This window comes from Carettochelys insculpta, chromosome 4, assembly GCF_033958435.1.
Source record: "Carettochelys insculpta isolate YL-2023 chromosome 4, ASM3395843v1, whole genome shotgun sequence".
In the NCBI taxonomy this organism is placed as follows: Eukaryota; Metazoa; Chordata; order Testudines; family Carettochelyidae; genus Carettochelys; species Carettochelys insculpta.
In genome coordinates, this window is record NC_134140.1 from 55,360,129 (window position 1) to 55,378,888 (window position 18,760).

At 38.1% G+C, this 18,760-nt stretch overlaps 1 protein-coding gene across 12 annotated transcripts in view; it reads left to right on the forward strand.

The window, feature by feature from the left end:
* The window catches only part of PCM1 (pericentriolar material 1), an 81,621-nt gene that overhangs the window by 58,586 nt on the left and 4,275 nt on the right, over window positions 1–18,760 (forward strand). For 8 of the 12 annotated variants that reach the window (XM_074992870.1, XM_074992868.1, XM_074992866.1 and 5 more), the window contains 11 exons: window positions 1,002–1,174; window positions 1,257–1,385; window positions 2,351–2,471; window positions 2,701–2,838; window positions 3,082–3,215; window positions 5,018–5,152; window positions 7,759–7,956; window positions 9,599–9,658; window positions 13,602–13,740; window positions 14,515–14,672; window positions 16,547–16,616. In XM_074992870.1, coding sequence (XP_074848971.1) covers window positions 1,002–1,174; window positions 1,257–1,385; window positions 2,351–2,471; window positions 2,701–2,838; window positions 3,082–3,215; window positions 5,018–5,152; window positions 7,759–7,956; window positions 9,599–9,658; window positions 13,602–13,740; window positions 14,515–14,672; window positions 16,547–16,616 — 1,455 coding nt within the window. The remainder of the gene's footprint in view (window positions 1–1,001; window positions 1,175–1,256; window positions 1,386–2,350; window positions 2,472–2,700; window positions 2,839–3,081; window positions 3,216–5,017; window positions 5,153–7,758; window positions 7,957–9,598; window positions 9,659–13,601; window positions 13,741–14,514; window positions 14,673–16,546; window positions 16,617–18,760) is intronic. The other 4 variants (XM_074992874.1, XM_074992876.1, XM_074992872.1 and 1 more) reach the window with 3 other exon arrangements.

The window sequence follows — 18,760 nt, forward strand, 5'->3', positions numbered from 1 at the left end:
CCTTTTTCCATGCATAATCACTACATACTCCTTCCCCATGCACAACCTACTGGGAGGATTTAAGTGTTGCAGAAAGTTTTGCTGGGACTTCAGCAGTTTGGTGACTGCCATCTTTAGTATGCAGGAATTAGGCCCAGACCAGTGTTCTGTGTAAACTGAGCACTTTGGACAGCTAGCAAGAAGAAATCCATGTGCTGCCCAGCTGATTAGCAGAATACCTACATCTGCCCACATCTGCACATTCCTCAGTATATGTAAAAAAATGTGTTCTGCTCATGGATAGAAAAAGTTAGGGGGAACATTGGACCAGACCAGCTTTTCTTTGTTCCATTCTTCAAAGAGGATATGTTATGTATAATGCTAGATTTGTCGAAAGTAGCATTGTAATTTTTGAGTGCCCAGCTTGAAACACTTTAAAGAGGCTTGGTGTATAAAAAGCTTTCTGGTTAGTCTCAAAACTTGTCCGTGTATATATATATATATATTTAAGTTTTTGCATACTTTACTCAATTATGCACTAAACTAATTTAAAGATGTACTTGAGAAACTTTGAAAAGAAAAAAAAAGGCAAATACTAATCCTGATTTCTGATACATGTGAATGTGTGGCACATTTTAATTTGTTGTGCTTACCTTCATGTAAGTACTTAAGTATGACAGTCTAAAACAGTGGTTTTCAAACTGTCATTCCCAGGCCTCTGGGGGTCAGCAGACTAAAATTTTCACAGGGGTCCACAACTCTATCAGAATTTTTTTAGGGTTCTGCAAATTGAAAAAGGTTGAAAACCTCTGGTCTAAAATGTAATTTTTAATATGTTTAAATCTTTGTAGCCTTTAGGAGATAGTAAGCTTTAAGAAGGGTTAAACTTGCTCAGCTACTTACAATGTAACCTGAATCCAAGGTGAAGTTTTCAAGTAGTTCTCTCTGTTTAGAGCTATACATTGTAAGACAATCAGTAAGAATTATATGAGTGTAAATTGTCTCCTTTTATTCTTCTACAGAAACTGGTAGTGATCTTTCCATGTTCGAAGCTTTGCGGGACACCATTTATTCTGAAGTAGCTACTCTAATATCTCAAAATGAATCTCGTCCACATTTTCTTATTGAACTTTTCCATGAGCTTCAGCAGCTAAATACAGACTACTTGAGGCAAAGAGCATTATATGCATTACAGGTATGCTAAACATCTTTCTTACATTTATGAATTGGCTAAACTTTCTTCATAATAAAGATTTAAGATTCATTATTTGATCTAGGATATAGTGACAAGACATATATCTGAGAGCAAGGAAAAAGGAGAATGCACAAAATCAGTGAATTCAGCTACATGGATAGCTTCAAACTCTGAACTTACTCCTAGTGAAAGTCTTGCTACCACTGATGATGTAAGTTATGTATTTTATCTTCAGAAACTAATTGAATATGAAATGTATTTCTTCTTTCAGTTTCTGTGTAGGTAGTTATACTGCAATTACCATAGTGACTTGTATTTCAAACCCTACGCTAGCTTATAAGCAGTCATTTTGTAAGAAGAAACTTACTAAAGGACATCTCCCAGTAGGAATTATGTAGAATCTTGTTTCATTAATATTGAACAGTAGCGAAAGTCTGGTATGAATAGTAAGGGAGAGTTTGGTGCCCTGCATTTAATGTAAATATTCCAGATTGCTTTGTGTCTGAGACAGAGTGTCTACCAGAAGCTTGCAGCAATTCTGTTCAATCCAACTGTCAGAGTTGTTTCCAAGGATGTGAACATGGGAACTTCCATGATTGGAGCTGTCTATAGGGAGTGACAGCATTTTCCACTAGAATCCCAAATGCTTAAAGCCTTCTGTACTTTTTAAAGAAATCACTAACACCACTATGATATTTAGTTATATTCCCTGTGTATGGGTGCAAAACAGATCATTATAGAAACACTCAAAGAATTTAGCTTCATAAATTAGGTTAATCCCAGTATGGAAGGCCAGATCTACACTAAAGGGGAAGGTTGAATTAAGATACACAACTCCAGGTATGTTACTTATGTAGCTGCAGTCAGTGCACCCGAATTTGAGCTTCTGCATCATCTCCACTGCAGCAGGCTCTCTCCCATCAACTTCTTACCTCAGCCAACAAGGGGTGCCTTGTGAGTTCAATTTAGCCGTCCCTACCAGGCATGCTAAATTGAACTCTGGAAGGTCGACCATGTCAGCATTGATCTCTACCAGAGTGAAGAGAAGCCTGAAGTCTGGTACCACGTTTTGTAATATGGGGGAGGGATGAAGAGAGTATTGGTGGATTGCTGGGATATTTGAAGGAGCAAAGCATTTTCTTGCTTTATGCACATACCTTTTTTTTTTTTTTTAAGGAAACTTTTGAGAAAAACTTTGACACAGGAGCAAGTAAAGACTGTGAACAACAAGATGCGGACAATGGCAGTACCATGTCTACATCTTCAAATTTTGAACCATTTGCTACTGATGATCTTGGTAACATTTATATTGTAACATACTGACAGTTAATGATTTTGAAACTCTTAACTACGTTTGGCTAATTATGAAATGTGTACTTGCTGTGTCCTAAGAAATGATGTTTTTGGACTTAGATATAGTCTTACCTTAGAATTCATTATTACATTAATGTGAATTGTGTTTGCATATGAAAGCCTTCATGTAGATTTAAAAAAAAAAAACATAAGTATTTTTCTTCTAAACATAGGCAACACTGTGATTCACTTAGATCAAGCATTGGCTAGGATGAGGGAATACGAGCGTATGAAAACTGAAGCTGAAAGTACCTTTGATTCAGAGGGCTGCTGCAGTAATCTCCAGGGCGCCTCTGATGTTAAATTAGAAGGTAGGCACGTAAATGTGTATTTTCATTTAGTGTTTGAAAACTGTATTAGTTGATATTGGGAACTATTCACCTGACAGTTGATTTCCATCTTAATTGTATTTTGTAGAAACTAAATTTAAAATTATATAGAATTTCTGGCATAACCGATTAAACATAGCACTTGAACTTAAATGTATAGCGTAGTTTATGAAACTGATATTCAATTAGAATATCTTATGGTTTGAATAAACATTAATTTACAAGGTCCGTCTACTGGAGAGAGTCACTGTGTGCCACAACCTAGTGAAGTTTCTGCTGTGACATGTCCTCGTATAGATACTCAGCAGATTGACCGTCAGATCAAAGCAATTATGAAAGAGGTCATCCCTTTTCTGAAGGTAAGAGATTTTTAATTCAATAGAATTTGAGCTGGAAAATATGAATTTTCCTGATGAACAAAAGTTCACAAATAAAAATGCAACAGACTAGTTGTTCGTCTAAAACTGTGAAGCAGCAGTGGCTTCTCTGTATGTAAGGTTTAAACTAGCTTTCCAGTTTGAGACTTATTTTGGGCCTATATTACTATAAAATGAATTTTCACTTCAGATTTGGCACTTGGGATTTGTTGGTAGATTTCTTGAAAAATATAGGACACAGAGAATTGAGTTATTAGCAGCATTTGAGCAATGGGAACACTTTTTTTAAAAAAGAGGCAAATCTTATGAACTTCACTTTAGTGAGAAGATGTGGGTGACATCTACTAAGACCTTTTTCCACTTTGAGGTTTTTCAGTTTACATTTTGGAGATCACCTGCTGCTGAATTAGAAATGTTACAGGGGTCTGTCCATACCCTTATGCACTTTATAAAGTCAAACTGATACCTTGTAAGGCTTACCAAAGGTAGAAAGATACAGTAGTCTTTCATGTGTCATATATAGTGAGACTTAAATTTCTCAAACGTAGCTGTTTGTTTTTTCCTAAACATTGTTGCTGAATTATATGTACCGGGAGCAGAACTTGCACTTTCCCTCTCTTGCTTGTGCTCATCTACATTAATGTATTAATTTCTGGAGAACTTATAACTTCTGTGTGTGCCCTTCCACTCAAGCTATTGCGGGGTCTGTGGTGCCAGGGGATGATGGGGAAAAAAATTCCCATCTATTTTCCTTACTCTTATTGCCCAAAGTAGAGTAACGGGGTTGACGGGAAAGCCATCTTCAGTTGATTTGGTAGGTCTTCATTAGAGCCATTAAACTGACTGTTGGTGGATCCATTTCAAAACAGCGATTCCCTGCAGTAGTGTAGATTTTGCCTGACCCTGATAATGGGTCACCATTGTAGTGTGCACACAATGTAATTAATAAGATCTGTGATAGTAATTCCTACTGGTTGACATTTTAAATCCTTGTTTAGCCTGGTGATTTTATGCAATTCATAATGGAAGCTTTTGAGATTTGCCTATGAATTTAACGAGGCTTACAATTGTTATCTTTTAACAATGTCCTCCAGCATATATAAGGTTTAACATGTTCACAGCCACAGAGTATATGAATTTCATAAGATGGTTGTAAAGTTTCAGTGGCTGGTGTGAAGTAAATATATTGAAGTTGGTGTAGGGTGAGGGTTTTGTATGAACAAGGTCTGCTATAATTCTTTCCAAGTGGAGCACTCACTTATGAGATGGGTTAAAAATGCAACCCCTTTGTGCCCTGTCAATAGGACATAACTGAACTGTCTTTTGATGGTGTTCCCAGAACATGTATACAGACTTTTTTGCATAGCTGTAACATGTTACCTTGAAAATATGATATAGTCACCACTTTAAGTACAGTAAACCCTCCACTTAATGAACTAATAGGGAAAGAGGGATGTCCATTATTCCTGAAGGTCCATTAAATGTAAGGGTTGACTGTCTGGTGGTGCACTGACCTTCCTGGCTCCTCCCCATGCTCTGGGCAGAGCATGGTGGCTCCTCCAGGATCCAAGCTGCCCCGCTCTCCCCTGAGCACACTGGCTCCTCCTGGCTCTGAGCCGCACACGCTCGACCCCAACACATTTCAGTAAGTGTACAAGTGTATTTTCTTTGAGATGGAAGAGGAGGCTAGCAGGCGTCTTATTCCCAATGGATGTAGAATCGGGGTCTGCTATGTTGAGGGTCTACTCTAGTAGTAATTGTCTTTATTCCCTGGGATTTGCTAGGAACACATGGATGAAGTATGTTCTTCACAGCTGTTGACGTCAGTAAGGCGAATGGTCCTGACTCTTACACAGCAAAATGATGAAAGCAAAGAATTTGTGAAATTCTTTCATAAGCAACTTGGTGGCATACTGCAGGTCAGTAGCTTCTTTTTGTCGACTTTTGTTTTGGGCTACATTTGCAAATTGGGTAACGTGCACCGTATATGTTATTTCTAGACTAACATTCTGACATTCCTCCTTAACGTCGTGCTATATTGAGCTTGATTTTTCAACCGTGTTGAGTAGCGTTCCCACCAATATTGAGATAATGTTCAGATATGCACCATCAATACAAACAAAAAAACTCCTGTATATTTTTACAGATACAGAATAAGAATATTAAAACCAGGGTTAATTAACAAGGTGCACTGTTTGATGTTTCCTACAAATAAAAATAAAATTAACACTGCTGGTGGAGCTCATGTATTATATTGTCCTGTCTAATAACTCAAGCTTACAAACCCACCAAAATGGGGCACACTGAAAGACATACATTGTCATTAAGTGAAAGCATAATAATAGGCACCAGAAACCCAATTTAATAACCTCCTCCTACCATAGACCACTAAATCTTTGGGAACAGGTGCTCTCAAAAAATGAAGTATTTGCTGAAAGTGCCCGTAGCTACACTGCCTACCAGCACTTTGAAGTTAGCAGCTTTTGAAATTTGCATGGTTGCCGTTATGCTAATGTGGTGCTGCATATGCATGACATTGCTTCGTTGATATTCCCCTGTCCGTGTCATTTCCATGCCCCCTTCAAAGAAGGGGGCTAGTATAGGCACGGCCTGAGACATAAATTGTGGTGAGGCATGTCGCCTGACCACAGCAGCCCCTGAGCTGGAGCTGAGACAGGATAGATTAGAAAACACGAGTGATCCTGCAAACCAAACTTTAAAATTGTAATAAATGTTCTCAGGCACAGCTAAATCTAAACAATCCAAGCATCTGGTGAAGGGTAGCATTTTTATTTTAGGAACTAGATTAATGAACCTGTGTACAAGTTAAGCACTTCTGATCTGCCGTCTCACACAAAAGTGAGGCATAAATCATTCAAAAGAAGTGACTTTTAAAGAGCGTTTTGAAGAGAGCAAAGATGATTTATTTGCATTCCTTTTAAAACGATAATTCCTGGAATTTTTCAGAATTTTCCAGGTCTGAATAAGTGGGTCTGTCCCATGAAAGCTCATCACCTAATAAATCTGTTAGACTTTAAAGTGCGACAGTACTCCTTTTTGTTTTGTGAATATACATAGTTACTGGAGTTATCCAGCCAGAACGCTTTTCTTTTCTCCCAGTCAGTCCTCTAGAATTCACCTCCCCTTTGTCTGCTGCTTCAGCACAGCTGAACCTCAGTTTTTTTCCCATTGCAGCCCCCACAGTTCAACGAGCTAGAGAGCTGCAACAGTCAGACTCTCCTCTATCTGCTGCCCCAGCACAGCTAGAGCTGTGACTGTCTCTCCAGACAGTTCAGCTGGTGCTGAAACTGAATCAAGGTCTCCTGTCCTCTGCATGCTGCAGCAGGCATATTTCCCTGGCTGTTGCACAAAGCCCATCTGGGGCTGGAAAGCCTCAAACTTAATTCCCCACCCCACCCCCAAAAAAAAAACTTCCACTGATCCTCATCCATCACACACCTTCTGTTTCCCTTGCCACCTCACTCTGTGTCCTCACCAGGGTCCAGGAGGCAACTAATTAGTGGGACCATAACCACCCTTGCACAGCTTTGTTCGTTAGATGTGTGGCAGTTCATTTCCTCTTGTTCAACTGCCTGCCCATGCACTCTAGAGGGAACACTGGTGTTGAGTAACTTGTAGCTCCTAATGGCTGTTGAAACTCAGGTCATAAATTTCCAATCTAGCAGGATTCAAACTTGCCTCTCTTCTCCCTGCTTTTTCCACACGTTAATGAAATAGTGCTTTTTGCCTTGAGTAAATACCAGCTCTTCTAGCTCGCTCCCACTTGGTCTCTCTGGATGAGACAGCAGTGCAAGTCTGGCAACCCAAATATAGTTTTGCAACCTATAGACCAGCTGCCAGCATAATTGATATTAACATAATTATTTTGGCTTTTGATCAGAAAGGCAAGTATTTGATCAAAATTAAACCACCTTTTCATTAGTGCCCAGATACTGCAGTGATAGTATTTAGAGTACAGAGAGAGGGCCATGTGTGGTTCATGCAGCAGCGGCAGCAGACAAATCTGCATTGCCCTGCTCTTGTGGTTTGACCGATTGCAAGCCTGGATACACAGATTAGTCAAGTGCTGGAGATCCCGTGTCATGCACAAGCACCAATAATATTATAAAATATGAACAAATATTTAAAATAAAATATCTGCAGAAATATGAATCTGCTGAGATTGCCATTATAGGTAACACTTGTACTGTATAGAAGCTAACTTCATGTGTGTCACTGTAAAGGCATCAAATGATATTGACTTGACTGCCAAAGCATTTTGGCCACTTCAGACCTGTGACTTAGTAAGTAACAAGAGGCACTCCATTATTTCATTGTGGTTTCCATTTAAAACAGGCTATGGTTTAAGCAAGGTACCTGGATAAACTGTTTTTAACTAACTCAGCTCTGATTTTTCATGTGCTGATCTCCTTATCTTCAGGGAGTATGTAAAGAAAACCTGTTTAGTCTTCATTTCAGTTTTGAGAACATGGCTCAAACTGAATAACTGTGTTTCTTTTGACAGGATTCACTGGCAAAATTTGCTGGTAGAAAACTTAAAGATTGTGGAGAGGATCTTCTTGTGGAGATCTCTGAAGTTTTGTTCAATGAACTAGCCTTTTTTAAACTCATGAAGGACTTGGACAACAACAGTATTGGTGTAAAACAGAGATGCAAAAGTAAAATGGAGCCAGCTGGAATGATACATCCATATGATAAAGAGGTTAACTGTTTAAACTTTACTTTAAGCATGTAATTTTTCTGATTTCAGTAAGAGTATGTTTGACTCAGATTATTTTAAACTTTTTATAGAAAAAAAGAATGTCCTTTGAGAAGTTTTCTGTTAATGTGACATAATAGTATGGTTGTCAGTTCTCCAGGATTGTCCTAGAGACTCAGGAATTAAAGCTTAATCTTTCAATTAATGATTGTCAGGTGATGAAACTTCCAAGAATACATCCAGCCACAATTTCTAACCCTACATCACAGTAATAAAATGATTGTGTACAGGCCCATCAATTACATTTAATTCCTCAGTGGCCTTGTGCATGGAAGCAAAAAACATAGGGTCCAAACTTGTAAAATATACATGAGTAAGCTTACTCAGGTAAACTGTTCCATTAAAGTTCATAGTATTATTCATTTGAGTAACTAACTAGTTGTAGAATTGGGCTCAGAAGTTTTTCTTTCAGTTTCCCTGGCACATCTCTCTAGCCATGCACCTTCTGCCTTTCCTTCCACTCTTCTTAGTCTCACTGAACTTTTTTTCTGAAAAACTGCTTATGCTGCTCTATCAGTGAGAAATCTGGCAATCTAGGGTTTTTGGCAGTGTGCTTTAGAAGTATGACTAACTTCAGTAAAAGTCAATAAAAGGCTAACCTCTTTATGAAAAAGAACTATGGAAGTTAAGGCTATACAAATTCAGATTGGAAATAAGGTGTACATTTTTAACAGTGAAGGTAAACAACATTTGGAACAACACCGAAGGTTGTGATGGACTCTCCATCATGGGCTATTTTTAAATTAAAGTTGCCTGTTTTTCTAAAAATAAGCTCCACAGCAAATGAATTGTTTTGTGAGAATTTTCTGTCTTGTCTTACATAGCAGGTCAGACTAGATGGAAACAGTGGTCCTTTGGAATCTCTGAATAAGTGTAATAGAAATTTTCCCCTCTGATACACATGAGTATTCTGGCACTATCTATGCCAACAGGATGTATCATGAGTGCTTTCTTAGTTCTGGGCTGTCAGATCACATGATGGTAATTAGGAAATGTCACCACAGCGTTCATAAGGAATTTGCTGTAAAAAAGAAACAAAATATTTTGCAGAAGCTAAATGAATACTTCCTTTCTGCAGCATTAAGCAACTCCCATCACTACTTTTAATTTATTGTAATTGTTACCCTGTTTATATTTTAACAGAAGCCCTAGTAACCTTCTTTAGAAATCTCAAATAAAAAATGGAGGTCACTTAATATTAATGAGAAAAGAACACAGCTGTGAAATGGAGATGATACAAGTGTTATAAATATTCATTTAAAAATATAATTAAACTGTAAGATTCCTGGAAAAGCATTTCTGTACAAATACTGCAACTCCCAGTGATGACACCTATTTAAAGATACAACTTTCAAAAACTACAGCAAGACTTGAGAAATACTTGCTAGAATATTTTATTGCAGTTTTTGATATTGAATTTATAATAGTGGGCATGGTATATAACAATTCTTAGTAAGGAAATATAACATTAAGACCATTTTTTCTGGTATTTCAAAGATGCTCCTGATTTTAAATGGGGATTAAATTTTGTAATATGGATATTTTCAGTTCAGAGTTGAAGATCATTTAATTGATTGTCTTCTAGGCAAAGAGAGTTCTTGAGGTAGGCGTTAGTTCATCTGCTGAAGATGTTGATGAAGACAAAGTAGGTTATACTTATTTTTTGAAACTGTAGCAGTGTTTTATAAGAATTTACCAAGTAATTAGGTATCACTTTCAGTACATTTTGCTAAAGATCTGAACAAATATGATCATTCAGTGTCTCTGAACAGCCCTTCATTCTGATTCTCAGAAAGGAAATATTTCAGAATTTAATTTTGGTTGAAAATACCGTCAATACCCTCTTCTGTATCCTTAAATTGTTTCCAGTTATTTACTTATCTCTGCAACAGAATATGTACTGTAATTTGTCTTCTAAAGTGCAGTTCTCTGAAAAATGATTTATGTAGGAGTGCACTTCCTTAATCAATGTATTCCCTTCTCTGTATATTCAGTAATGCCAGATTACTTTAGTGACCAGGTTTTACTCATTTTCATTGTTAGCACAACAGACCTTTTACAGCTTACAAGTATTAAGGGTTGTCTACACTACCACCTTCCTTTGAAGGAAGGATGGTAATTAGGGTGTTGGAAATTTACTAATGAAGTGCTGCTGTGCATAGGCCGTATTTTAACATTCGAAGTCCCGGCATGTGTCTAGCCGGAGCACACCTGCCAGTATTTTGAAGTGCTGGAGCAACTTCGAAGTCCCCTTACTCCTCAAAATTTACCAGCTAGACGCTTGCTGGTACTTCGAAGTTGCTGCTGGGGGGTTTGGAATTTTGCTTAATGAAGTGCTGCCTATGTATGGTAGCACTTCATTAGTAGACTCCCAATACCCTAATTACCATCCTTCCTTGGAAGGAAGGTGGTAGTGTAGACACAGCCTTAGAGTTTGATTCTATTCCATTATACGCTAAATACTTGATGCAGAGCGAAGTTCTGCACTCATTATCTTTGTACATCCTAATTAAAAACACATACAGTTGTGAAATCTCTTTGAGCACAAAGGTTATCGCAGGTTAACTCAGGTTAACCTGATGAGACCTGCAGATCTTTTTAATTATACAAGAATGAAGGAGCGAGGTTGACTTTACGATCACAGTAATAGGTTCCAGGGGAGAAAGTTTAAAACAACAAAAGCTTATTAACTTAGCAGAATTGATGTACAGAGAGATACAGATATGGAATTTCTCACCATTTTTAGTATAGCTCTTCAGTATAGAACCATACTGTTTCTTTTCAGTACTTGTTCTCAGAAATTGCCTCTGTAGAGCCTCATTTGGAATGTTGTGTGCCCTCAAAGCTGCAAACACAGAACCACCGTGAAAAGCAGAACAAAGTGACAACGTTGCAGAGCTAAACAACATTATTATAAAGAGGACCTGTGGCTCTGGCCACTTTAAGTTCCTTCTTGATTATGGCTAGTTCTGAGCATATGACCCTTTCTCTACTTTCACCAAAAACATTTTTTATTAGGATGGTTTCTGTGTGGACTATTTGACTCATCGCCATTGCATGATGTTGAAAAAGTCTTGCTTCTTCTGACTCCAGATGACCACTCAGCTCTGTGAACTACCTTCTCTTTCTCTGTATTACTCAGGCTTGTTAGGTTGGGTAGGCTCTATGGCAGATCTCTGCAAGCAGGCAAACTCTGAACAGTGCTTGGTGGGTCATTCATAGGATGATGGTCAAGAATCATATGTCTTGTAAATAAATGTTCTTTGAGGTTGCTTTGTGTGCACAGGGTTTACTTTTTGCAGGTGGATGATGGGGAACAATTCTGCACTATCTTTGCGTAAGAGCCTGAAGACTAGACTCTTGTCTCTGACTCCTTTGGTTCTGGTTCAGTCTAGGGATCCACCTCTTTGTCATGAAAGAAGCCTTTGAAATTTCTAAACATCCTGGTGTGCATCCTGACATCCCCTTGGGATTGGAAGTTGCTTGGTTCCCATCAAGCCTCCAAAAAAGTATTCTAAGGCTACGGAGTAGCAATGTTGGATTTGCATTGTCTGTTTCAAGCATGTCTGAGCAAACAGGCCTAGTTTATGTTTAATCAGTTCTTTCCTATGTCTCTTTCTGTTTTCAAAATTGAGGAGGCACACTACTAGAGACTTTTCTCCTGAGCAATTGTGAATATTGCGCTCTGAGTAAAATCAAAGGTATTGTTCGGAGAAATGAGTTCCTTGTTTGTGAGGGACTTGGATATAATCTTGTTGTATGGGAGGGGCCAAGAATTTATTCTGCCATCAAAGGAAAAAAAGTATGGCAGTGGTATCAGCAGAGGGCTGAACATATTGCTAAATAATTAGGTGGCCATGATCAGTATTTTAGGTGCCCTGTTTATGGTGTTCCTTTGCTCCATCTGTATTGTGCAAAAGGAAGTGGAATTCTCCAGCAATAGAATGTCCTTCAAAAAGTCTAGAGCTTGTCATAGCTAACTCCTGAGCTTCTACGCTCAGCCCCTGGGTCAGGAAAGGCTGAGAAACTTTAGCTTGTTGAACACTGGCTATTCCCAGTTGGCACGTTGTGTCTCTAGGGCATAGTCTTTCTCTTTGCAGTTTCCATAGACCAGATGGAAAAGAGTCAATGAAACAACCAGAACTACTTTCTTGTCCTGAGCAGCTATAGCAAGGAAGTGACTAAAAGCAATTTGGAATGCTCCTACCTGGCACTAGAGGTGGTCCTGCTGCTGGTAATTTATGCAGTGAGCAGTATTTGGGGAGTTAGTGTCTCTACAACTTTCCTACTTCCCTACTGAGTTTCATTTCATTATCATATATTTTCTTACACAGTTGTCCTTGGAGACCACATCTAAGCTGTAGTTACATCATATGGGTCTCTTTTGACCTGGTATCTTGTGGCTACCTTTTCAGTACTTGTTCAATAACTGTGTCACTGTTATGGGTTATTGGTTGTTATGTTTATTCCCAAGCATGGAGATCTTAAGGAGAGAAAAAAAAATTAGTGAGATATATTGCTTTTGGAGATCCACATTGGATTTCTACTACCCCACTCCTTCAGAACTTCCTGTGAATTCTTAGAATTAGCAGAAAGAAGTGAAGGGAATTGGCACTCTAGATCTTTCAGAATCTCTGTCAGTATCTCCTTCAACAATACAAACATTCTGTCTGTTCAGTTTGATGCTTTTTCTCCTGATGCGTCTAAGGGTATGCCTACCTTAAGAAGTTTTGTGACAAAATCTGTGTCAATACCAGAAGTTGATTAAAACAAAATAAATGCCTCAGGGTGTTCAGACTTGCACCCTCTGTCAACAAATCATATCCACACTGGATGCACTGTCATTGACAGCATGAGCAATGCACTGTGGTCACGCATCCCACAGTGCTATGTTGTGGGAAGGCAGAGGGATTCCTGTGCAAGTTGGGATTCCTTCAGAGTTCTCCCAAAGCCTCCACAACTTCTGGGAGCTCAGAGCTGAGGAATGCCAAAGAAGTACTGCACTGTCTCTCCTTCCCTGCTGCAGCAATCTGCCCGCAACTGTGTTCCTAGTGTAAGGCAGAACAGGAACATTCCAATGAGTTGTTCTTTGTTCCCCCAAACTGAGCAGCACTCTTGGCTGTCACATGCTTCCCAGATCTTTGAAAGGTGAAGGGCAGATGCCTGCATGGCAACATAGCTCAAAAAATTGAGCTGAGCCATCAGGCTGAGCATTGTGGGACACTGGTGAAAGCCAGTTCTGTGGACACAACAGAGTGTATACTACTCCTTTGTCAATAATAAAGTGGAAGACAAAAATGTCTCTTGTAAGGGTGGAAGATTTTTGTAATCAAAACTGGGCATTTTTTCCCAACAAAAGTTGCATTGTGGTGTGTAAGCTCTCATTGTTTTGTCACCAAAAGGCATTTTTTTGCTGACACATCTTGATTTTTTTTTTGTGGACAAACTCTTAGTTTTTAGTGCAGAATTCAGCTCTTCAGAGGCAATGCACTTAATTTTTAGTAATGAGTAAATATGTAACAATAATCTCTTTATCCAGCATAAGGAAAATAATTGTTGAATAGAGGTTTAATTTTATTTGTGATCAGGACAAGGATGAGACTGAAACAGTTAAACAGACACAAGAACCAGAAGTATGCAGTGGTGGTGAAGCTCTTCCAAGTGTGAGATCTGATGCTTCTGATCAAGAGGAAGATGAAGAGAGTGAAGGCTGTCCAATGTCTATAAGTAAGGGGTTTCATTGCTTTTGATAGGTTATTACTCAGTTTTGATGGTAACTTTGTGCAACTGATTTTGACAAAATTTGTAATGGTTTTTACTCTGTGTGGTGTAGATGTAAGAACAGTAGATCCTATCTCAGTTTTCTGTTAAATCCTCTAGTCTATCCTCCTACATGTGCAGTTTTTTCCACTACTACATTTTCTATTATCTTATCTAGTCTAGGTTTAACCACAAAAACAATAGAGCTAAAAGATCTATTCTAGGGATTTGTCTTTTATCAGAACATAGGAATTATTGTAGCAGATCACATCTGTGATCTGCATAGTCTAGTAACCAGTGTCTGACAGTGCTCAGCCACCTGGCCAGCTTCAGAGGGTGAGAAAAGAAAGCCCCACATTAGGCAGATGTAGGCTAAATCCTCCACACCACCCTATCTTCAATGAAGGCCTTATTGCGATCCCTTCTAGTTAGATTGTCTTGAACATTGAAGTATTCAGCTAACATTCTGTCTGATATTTTTCTTACCAGTATAACTACTTTTGTAATACATTTATTTGTCCAGTGTTTTTCCTGAATCTTGCCATGTTCTTGGTGTCTGTGATATCCTCTGACAATGAGTTCTATATTCTAATAATGTGTATGAAGAGAACTCTAGTTAAAGTCTGAGCTTATTTTTTGAAATACTGAGTTTTACAAGAAATGCAAGTGTTTTAATGAAGAGCCAGTATAATTTATCAGTGATTAAGCTATTTTGAAACTAATTGCACTAAATGACTTCAGGTTTGTCAAAAGCAGAAACACAAGCTTTAACTAATTATGGAAGCGGGGAAGATGAAAATGATGATGAAGAAATGGAAGAATTTGAAGAAGGACCTGTGGATGTCCAGACATCACTGCAAGCCAACAATGAAACTACAGCCGAAAATGAACCAAGACAGGTATTATCAGAGTTCTACAAACCCAAGCTAACCTAGGTGGTGTCCAAAAATATTTCAGTGAAAGGAAGTTGTTAATGCATTTTATTCTTGAACTGCTAATCTTTTCTTTTGTTACACTTACAATAGTTGCTTTAAAGAAATCTTATAGATAGATACCCTTTTTCCTGTCATACATTCCTCTTTAGTTTTGGTTGGTTAGGATATTTCTATGATCAGCTCTTGACTGTATGCTATTTAATGTTTTTATCAATGATCTGGGAAGAAACTTAACATATTACTGAAAGTGGGCAGATGGGACACAGATTGGAGAGTTGAAATGAACAAAAGGGCAGATCGTTCGGCAAGCAAGCAGATGTGGCCAAAATGTGAAGTCATACATTTAGGTCCAAGGGGTTTTTCAGAAAAGTTTGCAGATCCCGCATACATTGTAAACATTTTAAGCTCCCTACTCATCGAGTCTCATAACTTATCTTCATAGATCTTTTCAAGACTAGAAGTATAACCAGTGCAGACTGATATGTATAATACAGGCTATCAAACTATACAGAATGATTCCTGCATTTGGCCCAACAACTTGCAGTTGAACTAATGTATCTATTGTAGAACTACCTAGTCTGGATTTAAAGACTCCAAAGGGAGAGAAAATGTGCCACCTAGTTCACTGTTGCAGGGGGAAAAATATAATCTCAATTAAACTGTCCCTACATATTCCAGTTACAATCTCTAGGTTTTAAATATCCTTTGGCAAAGCTGCTGTTCCTACTCATGTATTTAATAAAGATCATGCACTCTGTTTGAAATTAGATTTGACTGAAGATCTGCAATAAAACTCCATTTTTGCCATCCTTAAAATGCAAGATAACGGTTTCAATATGTAGATAAGGACGTGAATGTAACTTCATTTTGTCCTACAGGGTTTGACAGAAAAGCATAATCTCATTGTAATATAGTATCTTAAAGTATCTTAAAGATTTGACCATATCCTTACTACTCAATTTTCTAAAAGAAAACTGCAACTGTTTCCAACTGTGATAGTGTTTATGACAAGGACATAGAGCTATTAAGACAATTATCGAAGAAGTCTTGGAAGTGCAGATACATTGTCCAGCATGTCTAGTGATAGTTCTTTCTTGATTGTTTTGTTTTATTGATAAGGTCTCTAAATTTGTAGTAGACTGCAAAAGCTCGTTTTGCCTTTGCAGAAGCCATTCTGTTGTTGTCTTGTGGGTCAATACGTGCTTTCTATTTTTTTGATCCAGTTTAAGAATAAAATTACAAGTCTGTAATTTCAAAGATCACTTCTAGCATTTTTTAAAAGACCAGTACACCTACTGATTATTCACCAACCTATAGATTTCACAATAAAATTTCAGTATTTAGTAGCTCTTGAACTACTTCATTCTTCCTTAGAAACTCTTGAATGAGTGTGATTTTTTTATGCAGATTGCTTTCTTAATTTACAGTGAGTGAAGGATTGAAAGGATTGATTTAGAAAGACCTTTTAAAATATGTTCATTTTGCTAAAATGCTCAAGAGATAGTCAGTTATAACATTCAATATATTTAGGCAGTTACAAGTGCTAGGACAGGAGCTTTTCAGTTTGAATTTGGGTTTCTCATGAGGACTAATAAGGTAAAAGGAAAACTTAGGCTATCAGGTAAAAACATCTTGAGTGAGATCTTTAACCTGTGGAAGAGCAGCACAGCGGAACTTAGTCAATATTTAAAACTAATATGGGCAAAGCATTGGTGGTTTATATTATAGGGAGAAGCATGCCTGTGGGGGAACTTTGGGATAGGGAGTGGGTAGACTAAACGAACCACTAAACTCTCCCTAATAAAAGTGCTTGTCTAAACATTAATTTTCCTGTTTAGATTCCAGATGAATCTGATAAACCAAATCAAGGTGAGATTTTATCTAACCAGGAATCTATTAGAGCTAAAGGTAAGATGTGAAAGTAAAGCTTTAAATTATAGGCATAAAATCATACTGTTGCTTGAATTTGCCTTCTGCAAGAAGTTGACTATACTTGTAAGAATTTATTGGATTGTTTTACTGATTTCTTGCAAGTGCCGAGATCTAATTATTTTAAATTAGGGGGGAAAAAATCATTTTAAAAGGGAAACCTCAGTATAACAGAGTTTGATAGTGTTGCGTTTAGGCACTTGTCCATGGTAGAACTTTCTAGACAGTTTTGATATCATTTATTCAGTTTATACAGTTTTGATTGAATAACTCTTGTATTAAGAAAAGAGAATAACCCATGCTATTGGGTAATAGCTAATGGAGATCATTCTTTAGTAAATGGGAAAATAAAGCTTGATTTTCATAATCAACTGATTGATACGGTATCTTAACTGCCTGCCATTTTCATCCTTCATTGTCAATAATGTAGGGCTTTAAAAATACTTGTGATCGTTATTGTGTGAGCTGTGATCGATCTTCTGGAGATCAGTTTTGCCACGTGTGTGAAGAAGCGGCAAAATTGATCTCTCTGGGCTTGGCCATTGTCCCTGGTACTCCACGCTGATATGTAGAGTAAGGAACGTTGGCATGAGCTAGAATTGCTTATCTGGGATCAACTTTAATCCCTAGTGTAGATTTTTTTTTTCTATTACAGTTGGCAGTAGTTTTTGTTTCCTGTAATGATAGCTGCTCCTCTCACAGACTGACAGCTCTGTGTTTGATTCTGTAGTTCTTCAGTCATGCAAAACATAAAAAAATTCTGCATATTTCATTGTTTAAAATTTTTATGTAGGAATCACATATCTGGACTAAAAATACATAGTACATGGACCTCATATTGTACATTTACTCAGTTCCCTTCAAGTCATAACTGTGCTTTAACAAAATTCACGTCAGCTTCTTTCTGTATGCACCAGTCTGTTCTAAGTTATATCCCCCTACCAGTAGTAGCGTCCCAGGTCTCTCTCAATATCTTTCTTCCCAACACTGAGTACTATATAGCTTAATCATGATATACAGTTCCATCATTATTATTTTGATAGGATAACTAGCCTTGTGGATAGGGGACAAGCAGTAGATGTGGTATACCTAGACTTTAGTAAAGCATTTGATATGGTCTCGCATGTTATTCTTATAAAAAAAACTAGGCAAATATAACTTAGATGAGGCTACTATAAGGTGGGTGCATAACTGGCTGGATAACCATACTCAGAGAGTAGTTCTTCATGGTTCTCAATCCTGCTAGAAATATATAACAAGTGGGGTTCCGCAGGGGTCTGTTTTAGGACCGGTTCTGTTCAGATCTTCATCAACGATTTAGATATTGGCATAGAAAGTATGCTTATTATGTTTGCAGATGATACCAAGTTGGGAGGGGTTGCAACTGCTTTGGAGGATAGGGTCATAATTCAGAATGATCTGGATACATTGGAGAAATGGTCTGAGGTAAACGGGATGAAGTTTAAGGACAAATGCAAAGTGCTCCACTTGGGAAGGAACAATCAGTCTTGTACATACAGACTGGGGAGAGACTGTCTAGGAATGACTGCAGCAGAAAGGGATCTAGGGGTTATAGTGGACCACAAGCTAAATATGAGTCAGCAGTGTGATGCTGTTGCAAAAAAAGCAAACATGATTCTGGGGTGCATTAACAGGTGTGTTGTGAACAAGACACGAGAAATCATTCTTCTGCTCTACTCTGCGCTGTTTAGGCCTCAGCTGGAGTATTGTGTCCAGTTGTGGGCACCGCAGTTCCAGAAACATGGAGAAATTAGAGAGGGTCCAGAAAAGAGCAACAAGAATGATTAAAGGTCTAGAGAATGTGACTTATGAAGAAAGGCTGAAAGAATTGGGCTTGCTTAATTTGGAAAAGAGAACATTGAGGGGGGACATGATAGCGGTTTTCAGGTATCTAAAAGGATGTCATGAGGAGGGAGAAAACTTGTTCTTTTTGGCCTCCTGAGGCTAGAGCAAGAGGCAATGGACTTAAACTGCAGCAAGGGAGGTTTAGGTTGGACATTAGGAAAAAGTTCCTAACTGTCAGGGTGGTCAGACAGTGGAATAAATTGCCAAGGGAGGTAGTGGAATCTCCATCGCTGGAGATCTTTAAGAACAGGTTAGAT